The sequence below is a fragment of the Bufo gargarizans genome, unplaced genomic scaffold (assembly GCF_014858855.1).
Source record: "Bufo gargarizans isolate SCDJY-AF-19 unplaced genomic scaffold, ASM1485885v1 original_scaffold_1753_pilon, whole genome shotgun sequence".
Lineage (NCBI taxonomy): Eukaryota > Metazoa > Chordata > Amphibia > Anura > Bufonidae > Bufo > Bufo gargarizans.
Genome location: NW_025334497.1, coordinates 78,618 through 101,604, shown reverse-complemented (window position 1 = coordinate 101,604; position 22,987 = coordinate 78,618). Strand labels below are relative to the sequence as shown.

Here is a 22,987-nt window from a genome sequence, read left to right as displayed (position 1 = left end):
ACTTATCCAAAGCGACTTGGAGCTGTGATTGCTGCAAAAGGTAGCTCTACAAAGTATTGACTTTAGGGGGTTGAATAGTTATGCACATTGACTTTTTCTGTTATTTTGTCCTATTTGTTGTTTACTTCACAATAAATATATAAAAAAAAAAACATCTTCAAAGTTGTGGGCATGTTCTGTAAATTAAATGATGCAAATCCTTAAACAATCCATGTTAATTCCAGTTGTGAGGCACCAAAATACAAAAAAAGTCAAGGGGGGTGAATTATTTTGCAAGGCACGGTATTTCTGCACATGTACTAAAAACAGTACATAAAGGCACCGAAGTCTGATAATTTAAATGACTTACTCTGTTTACTGCATTGATTCTTGCTCAGAGCCCAGAATTCCGGTCACAAAATGGCCTCTGATGGATGGTCATGTGACCAGTACTGTCCATCAGCGTCCTCCATTGACTAACACTTTGCAGTGCATTAGAAACTTGTGTATTTTTTAAATGTTGCATGTGCTCAGAAATTACACTTTTTTTTTTATTTATTTATTTTTTAATTGAATTGTTTGAGATTGTATGCCTGGCGTAAGTTGCTTAGTAGATGTGGGCCATTGGAATTTTATAAAATGGTTTAAACCGGAATTAAGTGTAGCGAACCATCTTTCTGCAGCTGCTGATGTGTCTTGCTTGCAAAACATTGCCTAAACTGGGTGCAACTGAACAGGCAAACAGGCACCACAAAGTCTTAGCCCCACGGCATACAGTTTGCTGTAGAATACAACGTATGGGCAAAGTGCAGCCCAACATATGCAGTAGCTATATATATATATATATATATATATATATAATATTCCAGGCTCTACAAGCCAGGCCAGTCCATGAGCCAATTAGACTCTCTTTATAGTTCTATGAATTATAGTAATATTATGTAATGTAGGGGACTGGTTTTATTTAAATATATAGGTTGTGTAGAAGCCTATGGGGATGTTTGAGGGTGCCAACAAAAGCATAAGATTGTGTGGTTTCTTCTACCAAAGCCTAATTGTCCCTCTACGGCTGTTTAAGCGGGTTATTCACTTGATCAGGTTTTTATGCTAAAATCTATAGGAATCTGTCTTTTTGCACAGTCCAGCAATATAAGTTAATAAAGTAATGAAAAACCCTCCAAGGTAATATTATGATGCGCGGTTCAAATATTTCATCATTCACTTCTCTTGGAACAATTACTTCAGAAGACTATTGACTCGTATGTACAGTTCTGGCAGAGCTGTGTAGAGCAAATATAGTGGAGACTGAAATGGTTTTGTTCTGTGGTTGGAGGCTCTGGAGGGGCCCTACATGACGAGCTCTGGTTTACATTCCTTATAGCTGTGAGACTTTTCAAAGACTGACTGGCGTTTGCTCTGGCTCTGATTGATTGCTAAGCTGTAAGAACATGAACATAAAATAAGCACAGATTTAATATGTGGTCATGGATACTGCCTGCCTACACGTAAAAGGGCACTCCTAATGACAGACACTTCAACCTTACATAGAACGTGTATGTAGTTACCATGCACACTGTAAACGATCCATCTGCCTACTGTTCATCTGTTTTTACATTGATTTATTTTTCCACACGTATTGTCTGTGGCCTTCATACATTTAGTACTATGTGCTCCATTGAGAACTCGCCATGCCCCTCACGGAATACCTTGGGGTGTCTTCTTTCCAAAATGGGGTCACTTGTGGGGTAGTTATACTGCCCTGGCATTCTAGGGTCCCTAATGCGTGAGAAGTAGTTTGAAATCAAAATCTGTAAAAAAATGCCCTGTGAAATCCGAAAGGTGCTCTTTGGAATGTGGGCCCCTTTGCCCACCTAGGCTGCAAAAAAGTGTCACACATATGGTATCGCCAAAGACAACTTTCGGCAAAAGACAACTTTTTCCCTTTTTTTTTTTTATACAAAGTTGGCATTTGACCAAGATATTTATCTCACCCAGCATGGGTATATGTAAAATGACACCCCAAAACACATTGCCCAACTTCTCCTGAGTACGGCGATACCAGATGTGTGACACTTTTTTGCAGCCTAGATGCGCAAAGGGGCCCGAATTTATTTTACGAGGGCATTTTTAGACATTTGGATCCCAGACTTCTTCTCACGCTTTCGGGCCCCTAAAATGCCAGGGCAGTATAAATACCCCACATGTGACCCCATTTTGGAAAGAAGACACCCCAATGTATTCAATGAGGGGCATGGCGAGTTCATAGAAATTATTATTTTTTGGCACAAGTTAGCGGAAATAACACAACTTGGGGCAAAAATTTCAATCTTTCATGGACTCAATATGCCCCTCACGGAATACCTTGGGGTGTCTTCTTTCCGAAATGGGGTCATTTATACTGCCCTGGCATTTTAGACGCCCTAAAGCGTGAGAAGAAGTCTGGAATATAACACTGGGTTCACACCTGAGCGTTCTGAAAGGAGCGCTCTGTATGCGCGATTGTACCGGCGTTTACAATCGCACATGCAGAGACAAGCGAACGCCCATTGTCGCGCGTTCCCGAAAGTCTATGTACAGGAACGCGCGATAAAACGCCCCAAAGAAGCTCAACTTTTTTGAGCGTAGGGCGTTTTTCAGCGCGTTCAAACGCAGGGCCATAGGGAAGCATTGGTTTTCATGTGTTGAGCGTTTTACAGCGCGTTTGAACTCGCTGTAAAACGCTCAGGTGTGAACCCAGCGTTAATGTCTAAAAAAATTTACGCATTTGGATTCCGTGAGGGGTATGGTGAGTTCATGTGAGATTTTATTTTTTGACACAAGTTAGTGGAATATGAGACTTTGTAAGAAAAAAAAAAACAATTTCCGCTAACTTGGGCCAAAAAAAATTCTGAATGGAGCCTTACAGGGGGGTGATCAATGACAGGGGGGTGATCAGGGAGTCTATATGGCGTGATCACCCCCCTGTCATTATTCACCCCTCTGTAAGGCTCCATTCAGACGTCCGTATGTGTTTTGCGGATCCGATCCATAGATGCGTGGATCCGTAAAACACATACGGGCGTCTGAATGGAGCCTTACAGGGGGGTGATCAATGACAGGGGGGTGATCAGGGAGTCTATATGGGGTGATCACCCCCCTGTAAGGCTCCATTCAGACGTCCGTATGTGTTTTGCGGATCCGATCCATGTATCCGTAGATCCGTAAAAAACATACAGACGTCTGAATGGAGCCTTACAAGGGGGTGATCAATGACAGGGGGGTGATCAGGGAGTCTATATGGGGTGATACGGGGTTAATAAGTGACAGGGGGGGGGGTGTAGTGTAGTGCTTGGTGCTACTTATTACTGAGCTGCCTGTGTCCTCTGGTGGTCGATCCAAGCAAAAGGGACCACCAGAGGACCAGGTAGCAGGTATATTAGACGCTGTTATCAAAACAGCGTCTAATATACCTGTTAGGGGTTAAAAAAATCGCATCTCCAGCCTGCCAGCGAACGATCGCCGCTGGCAGGCTGGAGATCCACTCGCTTACCTTCCGATCTTGTGTGCACGCATTCACAGGAAATCTCGCGTCTCGCGAGATGACGCGTATATGCGTGACTGTGCCTGGAGCTGCCGCCTCCGGAACCGATCCTGCGTTAGGCGGTTAAACTGACGATCTATCTGGATAGATCATCAGCATCTAATCGGCAGGGGTCCGACACCCGGGATCCCCGCCGATCAGCTGTTTGAAATGGCAGCTGCGCTCCAGTAGCGCCACAGCCATCTCACTGTTTACCGCAGGCCCAGTGACGTCACGACTAGTATCAACTGGCCTGTGTGGGGCTAAGCTCCATTCAAGTGAACAGAGCTTAGCCCCGCCCAGTTGATACTAGTCGTGACGTCACTGGGCCTGCGGTAAACAGTAAGGCTAGTTTCACACTAGCGTTCGGCTGTCCGCTCGTGAGCTCCGTTTGAAGGGGCTCACGAGCGGACCTGAACGCTTCCATCCAGCCCTGATGCAGTCTGAATGGATGCGGATCCGCTCAGACTGCATCAGTCTGGTGGCGTTCAGCCTCCGCTCCGCTCAGCAGGCGGACACCTGAACGCTGCTTGCAGCGTTCGGGTGTCCGCGGAGGCGTGCGGATCCGTCCAGACTTACAATGTAAGTCAATGGGGACGGATCCGTTTGAAGATGCCACAATATGGCTCAATCTTCAAACGGATCCGTCCCCCATTGACTTTCAATGTAAAAGTCTGGACGGATCCGCTCGCCTGTGATTTCAAGAGGCTTCAATAATGATGTAGCGGGTGTGTTTGTTTGACTCAGTGCTGCTGGTGTCGGACTGTGCAGGGAAAACTCCCGACCCCGACTGGTAACACCCATTTGTACCTTAACTGCAAGCTGCTAGTAATCCATTTATAAATATTTCTAGCAGAAATAACGAAGGATTGGCACAACACAGGCATAAGAATAGACGTTCCAGAATTATTACATGAGACATGTCTGGAGACGTCGGTACATGACCATCTCTTTCTAACAAAGCTGTTGAAGGATAACACTGAGCATGTGCAGCCTTCTCAGTGAGTAGGTCAAAGGAATGAGAAAAAAAACAAACAGCAGGTGGCGCTATACAGATACATTTTATTGAATAGCTCAGTGGCTATAGTAAATTTTTAATGACATGCAGTTAAAAAAATATTCAGATCCAGGTGCTGGTTTGAAAACTGTATACTATTTTTTTGTGGGACCATCCCAAATAAGTTTATGAAATACACCCATATAGACAGAAGTGTGGATATGTGATTAGTTCCATGAAAGAAACAGCTTTTGAATATGCAAATCAGGCCTTGAGCTGGATGCATGAGCTCCTTTTATCTGAATGATTGCTTGGATTCGCATTTGGCTGGAAAAAACAAGGTCTTAATTGCCAGCAGATCGCTTTAGTGCTCGGCACTGTGTCCGAATAGTCATTACAGCACATCCTCCAATTTTCTGGAGATCTTCACTCCTTTAATCTGATCTCGGGGAATGAAAAGTGCATTATGTGGCCTTCTATTTCTGGACTGTGTAATAATACATCTTCGGGTTGGCCCGTGAGCTAATTCCTTTTCTCTGTTGACATGGGGTTATGGAATCTCTTTGACAATATTTCACATCTCATATATGAAGATTTCTATGATTTTTCTCAACAAGCCTTAAGTCTCCTCTGGCAGCGCACTGGGCAAGGTCATGATTACATACAGATAACACTTCAGCCGGCAGACAACAGCATTAAACAACAATTAAGATGTTACTTGCTTAAAAATACCACCAGATATCCACGGAAAGCTTGTGTGTGCTCAACACGTATGGTTCACATGTTGAGAATTAGATTCTTTTCAGTTTAAAGAGGTTGTTTAGTGGATAAATATTGATGACCTATGTCACATGACCATCGCCTGAAAATTGTGCTGACTGTACACACGATCCCTTGTGCAGCAATGGGCCAGTGGTTTGGTGTTTGTGTGATGCGGGGGTCCAGCTGTGCCTCTGCAAAAGGCATCCCTGCTGTGGCCTTGTCACCCACGAATACTAGGTTTCCCTTACGTGACAGTGTCATTATGTGACATTACTGCATTTCTGTGTCCTGTACACTGCTTAGGCTTGAGGGATTTTTATTTTTTTTAACTGTGTTACCTATAGAGTGATTTTCCTGTGAAATAATTTCATACAAAAACGGGTGCAGGAAGGGTTAAAAATAATAATAAAAATATTACTCGCCCCAGTGATCTCTTCCTGGTGCCTGGCTTGGACTCCCTGCTCAGCCAGTCATTGGGTCACTGCTAGGACCAGTGATTAGACAGTCCAAGCCATTTCCTATGTGTCTAGCCCAGAACCACAAAGTGGACAATGATGTCAAAATGGAGGGAGAGGTTAAACGACGATTTGAGTAATAGCTATTTTTTTTAACTCCTTTTGCACTTCTTTTTTTTTTTTTTTTTTTTTTTTTTATACAGGAGGATTGGAAACCCTAGTAAGAGATGTCTAATTTCATAATAACTGAGGGCGGACTATAAACATTCTGGACAACCCATTTTTATCTGGCTTACAGAGCGGTTCTGTTATTATAGCCATGAAGTGAAGTCATATTATGGCTGTCCCTTTTGAAGGATCTCCTCAGAAACTAACCATGCATTGTCACTCGATCAGCATAATCAGTCGTATGTAACACAATGAGGGGAGTAGTTGCAAAGTAACTGATTGAAAAGTCCAATGTGGCCGCACATCTCTCTTACAAATATGGCTGCTGGAACAAAACTGAAGAGATATATCTGTTAAGTAAAAATAGAAAAGAAAAGAAAAAAAAAAGGTTATCCCATCTGGACAAGGGATTTATCATGAGGGGAGTTTTTAAAGTCACTTCTCAGGAGTCTGCCTTGCTGAAATGTTGCACGATGTTTATTAAATTTATTGCATCAAGTCGAACATGTCTGTCTGGGGATCCAAGTCATGTCTCAAGGCTTAGTTAAAGAGCTGAACATTGACTTGTAGGATAGCTGCCTTACATCTGGTGGCATTAGAGGCAGAGTTTAAGAGCTTATTTGCATCCCTTCCCTCCCAGAATTCCAGAGGAGCATGTATGGCCTATAAGTCTCCTCACGCTGATTAAGGCGCTCTCTCCCTAAGGCCTCTTTCACACGGGCGTCATGTTTTTTGCCCGGATAAGAGGCGGGTGCGTTGCGGGAAAATGCGCGATTTTTCCGCGCGAGTGCAAAACATTGTCATGCGTTTTGCACTCGCGTGAGAAAAATCACGCATGTTTGGTACCCAGACCCGAACTTCTTCACAGAAGTTCGGGCTTGGGATTGATGTTCTGAAGATTGTATTATTTTCCCTTATAACATGGTTATAAGGGAAAATAATAGCATTCTGACTACAGAATGCATAGTATAATAGTGCTGGAAGGGTTAAAAATAATAAAAAAGTTAACTCACCTTCTCCTCTTGTTAGCGTAGATCCCGGTCTGTTCTTTAGCTGTGGACTGAATGACCTGAGGTGATGTCAGATCACATGCTCCAATCACATGGTCCATCACCGTGGTGATGGAGCATGTGATCTGACGTCATCAAAGGTCCTTCAGCCACAGCTAAAGAACAGACCGGCCTCTACGCGAACAAGAGGAGAAGGTGAGTTAACTTTTTTTAATTATTTTTAACCCTTCCAGCACTATTATACTATGCATTCTGTAGTCAGAATGCTATTATTTTCCCTTATAACCATGTTATAAGGGAAAATAATACAGTGAATAGACTGTCACCTAGAACCCATGCGTGAAAATCGCACCGCATCCGCACTTGCTTGCGGATGCATGCGATTTTCACGCAACCCCATTCATTTCTATAGGGCCTGCGTTACGTGAAAAACGCACAAAGAGGAGCATGCTGCGATTTTCACGCAACGCATAAGTGATGCGTGAAAATCACCGCTCGTGTGCACAGCCCCATAGAAATGAATGGGTCAGGATTCAGTGCGGGTGCAATGCGTTCACCGCACGCATCGCACCCGCACGGAAAACTCGCCCGTGTGAAAGGGGCCTAAGGAGAGATAGTACCACCAATCCTGACAGGCCTCCCTCACCCAGTCAAGCCAGTACACTCTCTGCTCTGCACTGATGAGGGGCAATCATCCCGAAACAGCTGTCTGCAGTAGGGCTGTTGCGGGTATCGAAATTTCGATACCCAATCGATACTTTTGTCCCGGTATCGATACGATACCGGGATTTCCGTTTTTTCGATACTGGGCTGCGCTTCTGCGCAGTCTAGTATCTCTGAACATGAGCGTGCTGCTATTGGCGCGCTCATGTTCTCTCTCAGCAGCACGGGGAGAAGGAAGCTGTCCTCCCTCCCCCTGTGCTGCTGCCGCTGCCACCAATGAGAAGAGAGGGGCGGAGGAGGGGCGGCAATGAGAAGAGAGGGGCGGAGGAGGGGCGGCAATGAGAAGAGAGGGGCGGAGGAGGGGCGGGTGCACTGCGCCACCAATGATAGGATTATTTCCACACAGAGCAGCGCCCAGCGATGTCCCAGCACTCACCATTAGTCCTGGGCGCCGCTCCGTTCGCCTGCAGTGCCCCATTACTGTCTCCTCTCCTGCTCCACATGCTGCTGATTACTATCGGAGCGATGGGAGGAGACATCAGCTTCACTAGTGGGCGTTCCTTCTCCCTGCGCTGCGATTGGACAGCGCTACAGCCAGGGAGAAGGAACGCCCACTAGTGAAGCTGATGTCTCCTCCCATCGCTCCGATAGTAATCAGCAGCATGTGGAGCAGGAGAGGAGACAGTAATGGAGCACTGCAGGCGAACGGAGCGGCGCCCAGGACTAATGGTGAGTGCTGAGACATCGCTGGGCGCCGCTCTGTGTGGCCTGATAGTGAAAGTCTGGACTCATATACAGTAGTCAGTCTTTAACACATACAGGAGGCGGGTGCCGGCAGCAGAATCGCATTGCCGGCACCCTGCCCCTGACAGGGAGCTGCGATCAGCGGCAGTTAACTGCCGCTGATCTGCCAGTACCCGCCTCCTGTATAAAGGGGTAGTTATCATTGGTGGTGCAGTGTGCCCCCCCCCCCTCAACCCCCCCATCCCATTAAAATCATTGGTGGCACAGTGCGCCGGCCCCTCTCAACCCCCCAGTATTAAAATCATTGGTGGCAGTGGCCACAGGGACCTCTCCCCTCCCCCTCATTGGTGGTGCAGTGGCAGCTTCTGATCGGAGCCCCAGCTGTGTAAGCCTGGGGCTCCGATCGGTTACCATGGCAGCCAGGACGCTACAGAAGCCCTGGTTGCCATGGTAACATCCCTGATGCTGTGTGCACAAAGCACAGAGCAGCAGGGACAGTGTGGAGTCCTATTCACCCTGATAGAGATCTATCAGGCTGAATAGGAAAAGGGATGAAAGATCCCAGGTTCTAGCCCCTAAGGGGGAAATAGTTATTAAATAAAAAGTGTAAAAAAAACAAACAAAAAACACTAAAATATGAAGTATAAATCACCCCCTTTTCCCAATTTCACATATAAAATATATAAATAATAAACATATTACATCGCCACGTCAGAAAAGTCCAAACTATTAAAATATATTAAAAAAATCTAGGTGGTGAATGCCGGAACAGAAAAAATAAAATAAAAACTGCGCGATTCGCCATTTTTAAAAATGAGGAATGCACGTGGCTTTTTTTGTTTATTTTTTTCGCATGGTATCGAGTATCGCAATACTTTTTCATGGTATCGAAACCGAATCAAAAAATTGGTATCGCAACAACTCTAGTCTGCAGATGAGATGCTGGCTTATTTAATATCCAAGTAATGTTTCAAGGCTTAGTTAAAGAGCTGAACATTGACTTGTAGTATAGCTGCCTTACATCTGGTGGCATTAGAGGCAGAGCTTGTTAAGAGCTCATTTGCATCCCTTTCCTGTCTGGAGATGTTACTCCACTTTCTACGGCGCTCCTTTACCCTGGGTTCACACCTGAGCGTTTTACAGCGCGTTCAAACGCGCTGTAAAACGCTTAAGACATGAAAACCAATGCTTCCCTATGGGAAGGGTTCACACCTGGGCGTTTTACAGCGCGTACGAACGCGCTGTAAAACGCCCGACGCTCAAACAAGTACTTGAGCTTCTTTGGGGCGTTTTGACGCGCGTTTGTGGCCATAGGACACTGCAGTCAATGACACAAACGCGCGTCAAACGGGCGTTTACTATTACAAAAAACGCGCATAAAAACGCGCGTAAAACGCGCGTTTGAGGAACGCTCAGGTGTGAACCCAGGGTTACTGAAGGAAGATTCACCGTTTTTGCAACTTTTAATAAAACTGGTTTAAAGTAGCTTGACAGGCTAACCATGGCCACTCTCACATCCATTGAATGGTGTAAAAATGCAATATGTTGTAAGAAAATGTCACAAAGCTGTATTGTGTGGCTTTTGAAAACCAGAATTCTGGAGTGCAAGGCTTGATAACCCCCATCCCCCCTTTATCTTTAGTGTATTGGGAAGGGAGGGGGCTGTGGCTGCTGCTGAAGCCAATTCTCCAGCCTCGGTTATTTCTGTGAAGGGAGAGGTTTGTCTAACAATTTCCATTTATAGTTACCGGTACAGTTAACACCATATTCATAGGATGTACGGAAAGGAAGTGCTCATTTTTATATTTAGGAAACTGGTAGTCAGCAGAAGATGGCCATTCTGATACCTGGTAGTTTAGTAGAGGTCATGTTTCAGCAGCTGTGAATGATTGCCCACAATTCAAATGCTGTATTCCTTGTTCAGTTTGCTACTTTACAGGGGAAAAAATTATCAGAAATCAACTTTTACCCTTTCTTTGCGTAACTTGTCTAGAAATGAAGATTATACATTAGCCATTACATTAACTAATCTTGTGTAGGCTCTTCATGCCACCAAAACAGCTTGACCCATTGAAGCATGGACTCCCCAAGACCACAAGTTCTGTGGTACTACGTGGCACAAAGAGTAGCAGCAGGTCCTTTTTAAAAGGGTTATGGTATGATCAGGGGTCAAGTCCTGGGGAAAAAAGTGTGGGAACTCACCCATGATCCACTGCAACCCCCCCCCCCCCCTCCAAAAAATAAAAAAGCACAGAAAAGCACATGCTGTAATTTGTGTCGCTGCGGACTAAAAAAAATCGATCTACACAGCAGAGGCAAGGCTCCGTACTGCCCTAATGCATTCTGAGTGGATGCGGATCCGTTCAGAATGCATCAGTCTGGCAGGGTTTGTCCTCTGCTCCGCTCAGCAGGCGGACACAGCGTTCGGGTGTCCGCCTGCCGTGTGGAGGCAAACGGATCCGTCCAGAGTTACAATGGAACGGATCCGTTCGAAGGTGACACAATATGGTGCATTTTTCAAACGGATCCGCCCCCCATTGACTTTCAATGTAAAGTCTGGACGGATCCGTCTGAATACAAATCGTACTTAGACTTTTTTAGTGAAATATAATGCAGACGGTTCCGTCTGAACAGATACCATCATTTTCATTATAGGAGCGGATCTGTCTGTACAAATACCAGACGGATCCGCTCAGAACGCAAGTGTGAAAGTAGCCTTAGCAGTAACTTTTGCAGCAATTTGCGCTACAGTAGTTCTTCTGTGGAACTGGACCAGATGGGCTAGCCTTCACTTTGCGGTATGCTATTCACTTCGCTATTCACTATGGCTGATCAGTGTAAATTCTGTACTTCAGCATGGAACAAGGTTATGTGTGTAAATTCTTTGAAGCTATGCCCACTTGTTTTCTAAAGCCCAGGAAACACATATGATGACTGTATGGGAGGGCTTTAAGAATTTTAACGTTTCATAGTTGAAAGTTATACATCTTGTAAGCTGATGCCTCAGTACAGTTTAACGTGATGTGCAGTCACAACCTCAAAAATTGTATTCAAGTCTGTAACTACATTGCCTGCTCTTTATTAGCTCAGACCAGCTGTGATCTGTGACCCCAGTATAGTGTCTGCAGGGAGTCTGAGACACGCCTCCTGTCTCCTCATTGGCTCAGGCTGCTGCCCTCCCCCTCCTCCTGCAGCTTTTGCTGCTGTGCATAAACATAGATTTGTCACTGGCTCACCAGGAAGTCTGTATACAAAGAGCTCCTTTTTATTACAGAAAGGACCGAATCTGATTATAAAGAACAGATTATTAAGCCACCTGTAATTGCCGCACACATGGAGATGATCTAAATGATTTGTATGAATTGATACATAATAAAAAAAGACTTCTTAGCCAGAGAGGAGAGCACTTGTCTCTTGCTTTGGAGGACCTGTCCTGTCCTCCATTACACTGACAACCCATTGATTTGAGTGGGCGCTGTGTAATATTAGTTTGTTGGCTGTCCATGAATATGGGACACTTACTGCTGTGTTTCTCCACAGATTACAGCTGAACACTTGAGATCATAGCAGAAGGAAACGGAAACTTTGTGTTCTGCTTATTATAATAGGATCCTTCAACAAGTAGGGGTGGTACAAAGTGGACCTCTCCTTTATCTACAGTGTTGATTGAAGTTTTGATAAACCTAGTCCCTCTCCTCCCCCCCATTTGTGTGCAGATAAGAGGGTAGAATCCAGTAATACTGACACAAGTACAGCCTGATTTGTGGGAGTGATCATGACAACGCCTTAGGTTATGTGCTAAAACCTACATGTTATGCTGTGTTTTGGAGACTCATGTGGATTATTTTTATTTCCATATAGCTGATCTGGATTCAGAACATACTCAGAGGGTTTTCGACATGGAGTATGCCCAGCAGATGAAGCTGAAGGAACGACAAAAGTTCTTTGAAGAGGCTTTCCAGCAGGACATGGAGCAATACTTGTCCACTGGATACCTGCAGATAGCAGAGAGACGAGGCACGTTATTACTGTATATATTATCAATATATTTTATTACTGTTTGGTTTTCTTTATTGTTTAGGCACCAAGAGCATTAACCAGAAACGTCTGGATCACTGAGCAGTTTTTACAAGCAGTGCCAAATACGTAGCTCTCCGTTTAAAAGGAGCGCGCCAGTAGCTTTGGGCTCACTAAACCACTGCGCATAAACCTTGAACCAAGGTGTACGAGCAAGACTCATATGTGAAATGTGCACGGAGAGAAGTCCCAGACTAATTTGTGACTTCTTTAGCTAAACTGGAGATGGACATTTTTCACAAGGTCAAATTTAGAAAGCTAAATCCCAGGTGCATAATGGTATGTTGGTGGTTTAGTGACAGGCTCCCTTTAATTGTTCTTTAAATAACAATTTCCCTTTAAACAAAGCTACAGAAATGTGTTTTGCTGGTGGTATGATGATTTTGGATCCTGCCACCAGTATTGCCGTTGGACCCTTGTGTTCAATAATGCCTAGACAGCAGTAATGGAAATGTGTCATCTTCAAATTATTCACAATCAAGAAAGTTACTCTTACGAACAGTATTTCTGAACTTTGCTAATGATTTTTACCAGTCATCTGATAATTTCATGCATCTAAACAACTGCCTGTGTCTTCGTCATGTGTTCATCACTCTTAATGACCCATGATGGATCCTCTTGACTTAGATGAATAGATTAATTGTGTGTACACAGGTTTATTGAGGCAGAAACACAGCAAGTTTTCAAGTGGTTAGCCACTTCTTAACATTCCTTCTTAAATGCTTCTAAAGAACATAATGTGGCACTACCAACTGTACAGAGTATCTTTCACCTCATTCCTGGTTAGAGGATCCTCAGCTTCCCATCCATGACCGATGTGAACAGTGCAGAGCCACTTCTGCCCGGACAGTGGCAACCAATATGGTGTCAGTCACATGATTTACACATTTGACTGCTTTCCTGGCTGCCTTCCTTTCTTCACAGGCGTTGGAGCGGTTCAGTTACCATCCTTCGCCTGCGCAGAGGAGGAAGTTGGTGACCACCCACATCTTGACAAGCATTGATAGGTTGACCCAGGACTGTTTACACGGATCATGGACAGGCAATCTGGGGCCTTCTAACCAGCGATGAAGTGAGAAATGCCTCTATAGAGTTGCTAGAGCAGCAGATCCAGATCTAAAACCTTTAATAAATGTGATGTCTGTGATTTCTGATGGTGCACCTGGCCACCTTGTAGGTTTTGTAAATGAGTGGTTGTTAATCGCACATTCAGAATGATCTTATTGTTTTGTTATAGAACCAATAGGAAGTATGTCTTCCATGGAGGTCAATGTGGACATGTTGGAGCAAATGGACCTGATGGACATGTCTGATCAGGAAGCATTAGATGTCTTTTTAAATTCAGAAGACAACGCCATGCTTTCCCCTATGATAGGTACTGGTAACCTTCATATTCTCTATATTATTCTCTGGCAGTAGTCTAATGAGTATGTAACATACTGTAGCTATGAGAGCCTTTGGGTTTCATAAAAATCCTGTCGATTTTGATGCTTAGACTTTTTATACGCTGCAAGGTATTCAGATATAGCAGTAACATAATTTAAAATGTAATGCTTATGGTGCCTGTATTCTGTCAATAAGGAGAATTTAAAGAGGTATTCACATCTGGGACATTTATGGCAGATGGTTATAATATACCATAAATGTACAATAGTTGTGGTCCCACATCTAAAACTGCTCCTATCTACAGAGTGGGGCCCAGGGGCTGACTGGCAACTTTTGGCCCAGGGGGCAAGTAACACCCAGAGGCCCACTGAGCCCCCCCCCCCCCCCCCCCCCACTTTCGTCAGCCATGTAAATTAGAACACAGTAAAACAAAATAAACTAGGCATGCTCCGATATATCGGCCGCCGAAACACATCAGCCGAAAATTGCATTTTTGGTATAATGCCGAAAGTGTCATTTTCTGGCTGATACAGTGTTGCATCCGTGTATTCTCTCCTCCCCGCTGGGCGCTGCTCTGTGTCCCCCCCCATGACACTTGATGACTTTTGCAGGAGAAACTGTATATTGTGTGGCACAGTGTAGGCTATATGTGTATAACATAAACATATTTCATTTGAAAACTTACAGTTACTTGACCCTTGGGGATCTCGGACGCCACTTCCACGCTTTGGCCGGGGGCTCGGCGGAGCTGATGTTGTGTTCTATCCTAATGAGAAAGATTTCATAATAAGGATTTGGAGAAGGGGCAGAGGGATAGCAGAGCAGGGAGAGGCTGGTGCTGCTACGAGGGGGTCATACCATGGGGGAGTAATAAAGCCCACCATAATGCCCCACCCCCCCCCAGTAGAAATAATTCTCCTTATACGGTAATAGACAGTGCACAAAATACCCCCTTGTAATATCCCCAGTTGAGCTAATGTCCCCATAGTGCCCCCTATAATGTGCCAGTAGCCAGATAGGGCCCCCCTATAATGTGCCAGTAGCCACATAGGGCCCCCCTATAATGTGCCAGTAGCCACATAGGGCCCCCCTATAATGTGCCAGTAGCCATATGCCCCCCCATAATGTGCCAGTAGCCATAGGTCCCCTATAATCTGCCAGTAGCCATAGCCCCCCTATAATCTGCCAGTAGCCATAGCCCCCCCTATAATCTGCCAGTAGCCATAGCCCCCCTATAATCTGCCAGTAGCCATAGCCCCCCTATAATCTGCCAGTAGCCATAGCCCCCCCCTATAATCTGCCAGTAGCCATAGCCCCCCCTGTAATCTGCCAGTAGCCATAGCCCCCCCTGTAATCTGCCAGTAGCCATAGCCCCCCCTATAATCTGCCAGTAGCCATAGCCCCCCCTATAATCTGCCAGTAGCCATAGCCCCCCCTATAATCTGCCAGTAGCCATAGCCCCCCCTATAATCTGCCAGTAGCCATAGCCCCCCCTATAATCTGCCAGTAGCCATAGCCCCCCCTATAATCTGCCAGTAGCCATAGCCCCCCCTATAATCTGCCAGTAGCCATAGCCCCCCCTGTAATCTGCCAGTAGCCATAGCCCCCCTATAATCTGCCAGTAGCCATAGGTCCCCCATAATGTGCCAGTAGCCATAGCCCCCCCTATAATCTGCCAGTAGCCATAGCCCCCCCTATAATCTGCCAGTAGCCATAGCCCCCCCTATAATCTGCCAGTAGCCATAGCCCCCCCTATAATGTGCCAGTAGCCATAGCCCCCCCTATAATCTGCCAGTAGCCATAGCCCCCCCTGTAATCTGCCAGTAGCCATAGCCCCCCCTGTAATCTGCCAGTAGCCATAGCCCCCCCTGTAATCTGCCAGTAGCCATAGCCCCCCCTGTAATCTGCCAGTAGCCATAGCCCCTCCTGTAATCTGCCAGTAGCCATAGGTCCCCCATAATGTGCCAGTAGCCATAGCCCCCCCTATAATCTGCCAGTAGCCATAGCCCCCCCTATAATCTGCCAGTAGCCATAGCCCCCCCTGTAATCTGCCAGTAGCCATAGGTCCCCCATAATGTGCCAGTAGCCATAGCCCCCCTATAATCTGCCAGTAGCCATAGCCCCCCCTATAATCTGCCAGTAGCCATAGCCCCCCCTGTAATCTGCCAGTAGCCATAGGTCCCCCATAATGTGCCAGTAGCCATAGCCCCCCTATAATCTGCCAGTAGCCATAGCCCCCCTATAATCTGCCAGTAGCCATAGCCCCCCCTATAATGTGCCAGTAGCCATAGCCCCCCCTATAATGTGCCAGTAGCCATAGCCCCCCCTATAATCTGCCAGTAGCCATAGCCCCCCCTATAATCTGCCAGTAGCCATAGCCCCCCCTATAATCTGCCAGTAGCCATAGCCCCCCCTATAATGTGCCAGTAGCCATAGCCCCCCCTATAATGTGCCAGTAGCCATAGCCCCCCCTATAATGTGCCAGTAGCCATAGCCCCCCCTATAATCTGCCAGTAGCCATAGCCCCCCCTATAATCTGCCAGTAGCCATAGCCCCCCCTATAATCTGCCAGTAGCCATAGCCCCCCCTGTAATCTGCCAGTAGCCATAGCCCCCCTATAATCTGCCAGTAGCCATAGGTCCCCCATAATGTGCCAGTAGCCATAGCCCCCCCTATAATCTGCCAGTAGCCATAGCCCCCCCTATAATCTGCCAGTAGCCATAGCCCCCCCTGTAATCTGCCAGTAGCCATAGGTCCCCCATAATGTGCCAGTAGCCATAGCCCCCCTATAATCTGCCAGTAGCCATAGCCCCCCTATAATCTGCCAGTAGCCATAGCCCCCCCTATAATGTGCCAGTAGCCATAGCCCCCCCTATAATGTGCCAGTAGCCATAGGTCCCCCATAATGTGCCAGTAGCCATAGGTCCCCCATAATGTGCCAGTAGCCATAGGCCCCCCCTATAATCTGCCAGTAGCCATAGGCCCCCCACTAATGTGCCAGTAGCCAGATAGGGCCCCCCCCACTAATGTGCCAGGAGTAGCCAGATAGGGGCCCCTCTATAATTTGCCAGGAGTAGCCAGATTGTGCCCCCCCACCCCCCTCATAAAGTGCCAGCCCAGTAGCCAGATTAGGGGGGGCCCCCCTATAATGTGCCAGGAGTAGCCACTAGCCAGATTGTGCCCCCCTGCCCCCCTCATAAAGTGCCAGCCCAGTAGTAGCCAGATTAGGGGGGGCCCCCCTATAATGTGCCAGGAGTAGCCACCACTAGCCAGATTGTGCCCCCGTGCCCCCCTGCCCCCCACCCCCCTCATAAAGTGCCAGCCCAGTAGACTACTGGGCTGGCACTATATGAGGGGGGTGGGGGGCAGGGGGGCACAATCTGGCTAGTGGTGGCTACTAGATTAGGGGGGGCCCCCCTATAATGTGCCAGGAGTAGCCACCACTAGCCAGATTGTGCCCCCCTGCCCCCCTGCCCCCCACCCCCCTCATAAAGTGCCAGCCCAGTAGTAGCCAGATAGGGACAGAAATAAATAAAAATAAAAAAAATGTCAGTCAGACATACTTACCTCCCTGCTTCTCTGGACTACTCCGGTCCCGCCTCCAGCCAGGCGCCAGCACACACTGCATACTGCAATCACTTTACGGCAGCGGCTCAGTTAGGCCGCAGGACCGGCGCAGGTGGCGCGATGACGTCATCGCGCCGATGACGTCATCGCGCCGCCTGCGCCGGTCCGGCGGCCTGTCCGATAGGCTGCCGCAACACGCCTCCACTGCTCCCCTGCTCCCCGTCTCCCTGGCATAAAGCGGAGGTTTATTCCGGCCCGGCCGGCCGGGACAGCAAGCCAGGGAGGCCCGGGGGGCAATTGCCCCCCTGCCCCCCGGCCCAGTCCGCCCCTGGTGGGGCCCAACCATAAATGGAGAGCACACTGTGCATGTGCGGAATCCTCTCCACTCTCCACTCCACTTCCTAAAATAGCAGCGCACACTGAAATGAGTCTTAGAGCTGGGAGCTGCACCTATTGGACATGTATCGCATATCGTATTGATACATCATAAATGTTCCAGATAGGACAACACCATTAAAGAAGTTTTCTGAGTGTTTAATACTGTTGACATATCCTCAAGATAGGTCATCAGTATCTGATAAGTGGGGGCCCGACTTTTCAGTTTGAAGAGACTGCCACAGTCTCTTCCTAGGCCTGTGACATCATGTTCATCGGTCACATGGCCTAGGTGCAGCTCACGTTGAAATGAATGGGGCTGATTTGCAATACCTAGCACACCACCTATCCAAAGGACGCCACTGCTTGGTAAGCTGCAAAAAGACCACAGTGCTTACCGTAACACTCTGGCCCCTTTAAAAAGCTGTTCATTGGGGATGCTTGGAGACTCTCACCAATCCTGAGGTTAGGTCATTAGTGTTAAACACTTGGAAAATTCTTTTAAAGGGGTTAGGCTACTGTCACACTAGCGTATTTGCTCGAGCCCGCAGGGTTCAGCAAAAACTCTTCCGTTACTGATAATACAACCGTCTGCATCCATTCTGAACGGATCCGGTTGTATTACCTTTAACATAGCCAAGACTGATCCGGCAGGAACTTCATTGAAAGTCAATGGGGGATGGATCCGTCTTCTATTGTGGCAGAGAAAATGGATCAGTCCCCATTTACTTGCATTGTGGGTCATGACCAGTCCGTTTTGCTCCTCATCCCAGGACGGAAAGCAAACTGCAGCATGCTGCGGTTTGCTTTCTGATATGAGAATGGAATACATTTTGGAGCATTCCGTTCTGTTCAATTACATTGACAATGAATGGGGACAAAACGGAAGCATTTTTTCTGGTATTGAGACCCTATGACCTAAGATCTCAATCCAGCATAGATTCTCTTGCAGTCGCCTGCTGGTCTTTGTTTATGAACTGTCAGTGGTCACGTGTCAGAATACTGACATCACTGTTTGATGTTGCTGGGTACAGTTCTCCAGAAGAGCACACAGATCCTTTTCCCACACCCATATATCGTTTGTGAAGCTAGGCCTGTATTATACAGTAAATGTCCATTCTTAGGTGATTGAGTCTATAGTTAGTATTGGCTGTTCTTTTAGTTTTGTTACTCTGAATGTTAGTAGAAACTATGGTAACCAATTAATAAAGTAGGGGTTATATTGCAGTTGTAGGAAGGATCTCTAAACAGCCCCAAGGACCCCGAGGCATCATTGAGGACTGCAGCTAGATGTTTTGGGTGTTCTTTCTGTGATGCTGGCTCGAATCTGAAGATTGGTTATGCCCTTTTTTAAATAATTTATACTATAATAAAAGGACAATGAATTTATTTGTGTGTTAAATAAAAAGTTATAACTTATTATGGCTGAAAATTGTCCATTTTGTTGATCAGAACTAGTTTCACAATACAGGAGCTGATTAATATTTTTATGATTTTAAACTTTTTTGGCGTTTGCGAAATGGGTACAAATGTTAAGCTCCCTTAAAATAAAGATAAAAGTACCCTGTAGGCCACCACTAGTGGTGGTTAGGGTACTTTCACACTTGCCGCAGGACGGATCCGACAGGCTGTTCACTCTGTCGGATCCGTCCTTCCGCTGTTTTGCCGTGCCGACTCTTGTGACCAAAGATCAATATTAGCAGTGCAGCAGATGAACTGAATGGGGTTGCAACTATCCCAGAAGTGTTGTATTTTTTTTGCATATCTGGGTTTGTGGCAAGTGGCGCTGTGTCCCCATTCATTTCAATGGCTGCGCTATAAGGAGATCTTTGGTAGCTCGACTGTTGTCACTGCCAGGATGGCCATGTAGCTCCAGCCTTACAGTCAGGTGGGGTGTTGGGGTTCTGGATTGTGTGAAATGAAATAAAATACGTAGAAACACAAACGCCTCCTAGTTTTTATGGGCTTTTAATATTTTAGAAGAAGGAAACACGCAATATGCTTTGGGACTTCCAAAAATAGCAGCGCACACTGAAATGAGTCCCAGAGCTGGGAGCCGCACCTATTGGACATGTATCGCATATCGTATCGATACATCATAAATGTTCTAGATAGGACAACCCCGTTAAAGTTTTCCAAGTGTTTAATACTGTTGACGTATCCTCAAGATAGGTCATCAGTATCTGAAAAGTGGGGGCCCGACTCCCTGACTTTTCTGTTTGAAGAGACTGTCACAGCCTCCTCCTAGGCCTGTGACATCATGCAAAATAAGAGCTGAAATGTGATGATTGCTATGTGCTTTATGTTTCCATTGCTTCCCTTTAAAGGTAACCGGTCACCAGGAAAAGCAATCAGCAGGCAGAGAGCAGGAGAAGCTGAGCAGATTGGTATATAGTGTTATGGGAAAAGATTCAGTAAACCTTGTGATTTATTCATTTAAACCTCTGCTCATTCTATGTTTAGGAGACATGTGGCCGGCCCTAGTCACAGCCTTTACTATATGCTGTCATGCAGAACTAGCCATCAGTCAGCAATAAGACCACCCACATGACTCCTAAACATAAAAAGAGCAGAGGTTTAAATGAGTAAATTACATGTTTTGGTGAATCTTTTCCGATAAAACTATATATCAGTCTGCTCAGCTCCTCCTGCTCTATAACGGGCTGCCTGCAGATTGCACTACATTTTGTGGTGACAGGTTCCCAAATACTTCTCCAATGTTCTCTTAACGAGTGCTTTTAATATCATGAAAGCAGACCTCATACCTTAATTGTTTTTTGTGTTCTTTCCTCTAAAGGGCCCGACTTTGACATTTGTCGAAATGAATTAACACTTCAGGTTCCCAGCCAAGCAGAACTCAGACATAAACTTTCTTCATTGTCCTCCACATGCACTGATTCAGCCAGTCAGGAAAACAGTGAAGATGGTGGAGAGTCGCCCATAATCCAGTCAGATGATGAAGATGTAAATGTGGACTCTGTACCTGGTGTCAGCCATGTTGCAAAAGCCACTTCTGATGCGAGTGATGAAAGCGATACCCACACTGCATGATGTGAGCTTCATGTGGCTGCTGTATCCTGGAGTGTTAGCCATCTTGTACTAATCCACCTCCACACGCAGTGCAATTGTTCCCCTACCGATCTACACAAAGTATTGTGTACAGGAGTCACTTGCGAACAAAATGTTATTAAAATGATGTTTTTTTTATGGAGACTGTAGAATAGAGGAGGAGAGCGGATATGCTGCACAGTTCCGCAGATTGACTTGTGTGCTTAGTTTTTTAAGCACCATGTTTATCTCTCAGAGAAGATTGGACTCAAGTCCTGCATGAACGAACAACCATTGGAATATTGAAGCTTTTAATTTAGATGTTTAGCTAGGCCAAGCTTTTTATTCTTGATGTGGTCCAAGTATGCTAAGGAAATTCCTGGTAAACTAGTAATTACACAAATATCCTCAAGGGTAGAGCATAGATTATGAGAAGGGACATTTACTAAGCCCCTCACTCCACTATTGTGGAGTAGAAAAGTCACGCATTATGGCACACGCCAAATGTGCACAATAATTTGCGACTTTATAGACTTCTCTGAAGCAGCAGTAAGTTATAGCTGAAGTCTATACCAGCCCCTGGCGGGCATAGACTTCAGTTTCTGGCACACAGCAGGGCAGAGATCCGCCTAATTTATTAAGGGACACCTGTCTCTTAAATAAGTTATGAGCATCTCATGCCAGTGCAGTGAGATCAAGACTGGCATGTGAGTATGCCAGTCTTGATAAATATCCCCCATTGGGTTCACAGTTATGCTTCTGTGACTACCAAATTTGAGATCCACATCACATGGATCCCAAATACAGTGACCTTAGACATAGTGTGACTAGGGTGGAAAATGGGGAATTGTGGCATGTAGCCAGACCTAGTCTCCATTAGAAGCATGGCAGTCCATATACTGCCATATGTCTGTGTGCACCATATATGGTATATTAAAGAGGATCTGTCACCACTCCTGATAAGGCTACTTTTACACTCACGTTTTGTGCGGATCCATCGTTAACATAGCCAAGATTGTGTTAGTAAAAACAGATCCGTCCCCATTGACTTCCATTGTCTGCCAGGACGAATCCGTTTGGCTCAGTTTCATCATATTGAGAAAGCGGAATGGAGAGTGAACTGATGTAAACCGATGCATTCTGAGCGGATCCTTTTCCATTCAGAATACATTCGAATGCAAACTGATCCGTTTTTGACCGCTTGTGAGAGCCCTGAATGGATCCCACAAACGGAAAGCCAAAACGCGAGTGAAAAAGTAGACGAAGTCTGTTTTAGTAATAGTTGTATTCCACATGACATGACCATGATGGAGCATCTTTTTTTATGACTCTGTGCTTTGCCATTCCTCTTTTGTTCCCACTAGAGGTTTTTGAATGAATTGCCAACTGGGTGTTCTCAGTTAGTCTCCTACAGCACTGATTGGATAGTCTACAGAGACACGCCCCAACTGGTAACAGCCAGTTCGCAATTCATTCTTAACTTCTATTAGGAATAAAAGAGGGATGAAAAGATGCTCCAGAATTGTCATTCATGTGTAGTGCAGTTTTTTTTCTAAAATAGACATGATAAGAATGGTGACAGGTCTTCCTTAATTGATGCTTGTTTGGGGGTGGGGTACAGAATTGACAGAATTAAAGGCAGGGTCTTTTTGAGGGACCCCTTTAATTTCTGAGACTTCATGCATTTTGCATCGGTTAGTAATTTTTGAATGTTTCCTTTTATAACAGAGTGAGCCCAAAGCAAACACTTAGATTGGGTTTGCACCAGTGTAAAGGTTTTGTGATTTAATCTGAAGCACTGATCGACCACCCCAGAAGATGCTGAGAACCCAGTCTTGTAATACATTTACGAGAACTTCTTCCATACAGTATTCTTTGATTTATCCAGTGCCAACTATTATGTACTTGCCTTGATAAATTAAATAATTTCATATCATGAAAACTGTGTGAATAGTTTCATTAGCGCTGTCCCCTACCACTACCATTCCAACAATGCTCCTGTCCCCACTGCGCTCCGCTTCCAGGTCCCAGCTTGACACACTGGAAATGCCCACTCAGCCAATCACTGGCTGAGGCAGGTCACCGGTGTGGACAGTGATTGGCTAAGCAGGTATTTCTAGCCTTTTTTGTGCATTGTGACTGGACCGCGATGTGGAGAGCAGCAGCAGAAGTAAGGTCAGTAATGCTTATTATCGAC

General features: G+C 45.8%; 1 protein-coding gene across 4 annotated transcripts in view; it reads left to right on the top strand.

Moving 5' to 3' along the window:
* The window catches only part of LOC122923578 (dysbindin-like), a 113,800-nt gene extending 91,068 nt beyond the window's left edge, over positions 1-22,732 (top strand). For 2 of the 4 annotated variants that reach the window (XM_044274426.1, XM_044274430.1), the window contains exons 8-10: positions 12,199-12,354; positions 13,652-13,789; positions 20,540-22,732. In XM_044274426.1, coding sequence (XP_044130361.1) covers positions 12,199-12,354; positions 13,652-13,789; positions 20,540-20,793 — 548 coding nt within the window. In that variant the 3' untranslated portion in view covers positions 20,794-22,732. Of the gene's footprint in view, positions 1-12,198; positions 12,355-13,651; positions 13,790-18,970; positions 19,109-20,539 lie in introns of those variants that run through there. The other 2 variants (XM_044274428.1, XM_044274429.1) reach the window with 2 other exon arrangements.
* Positions 22,733-22,987: the final 255 nt, after the last annotated feature.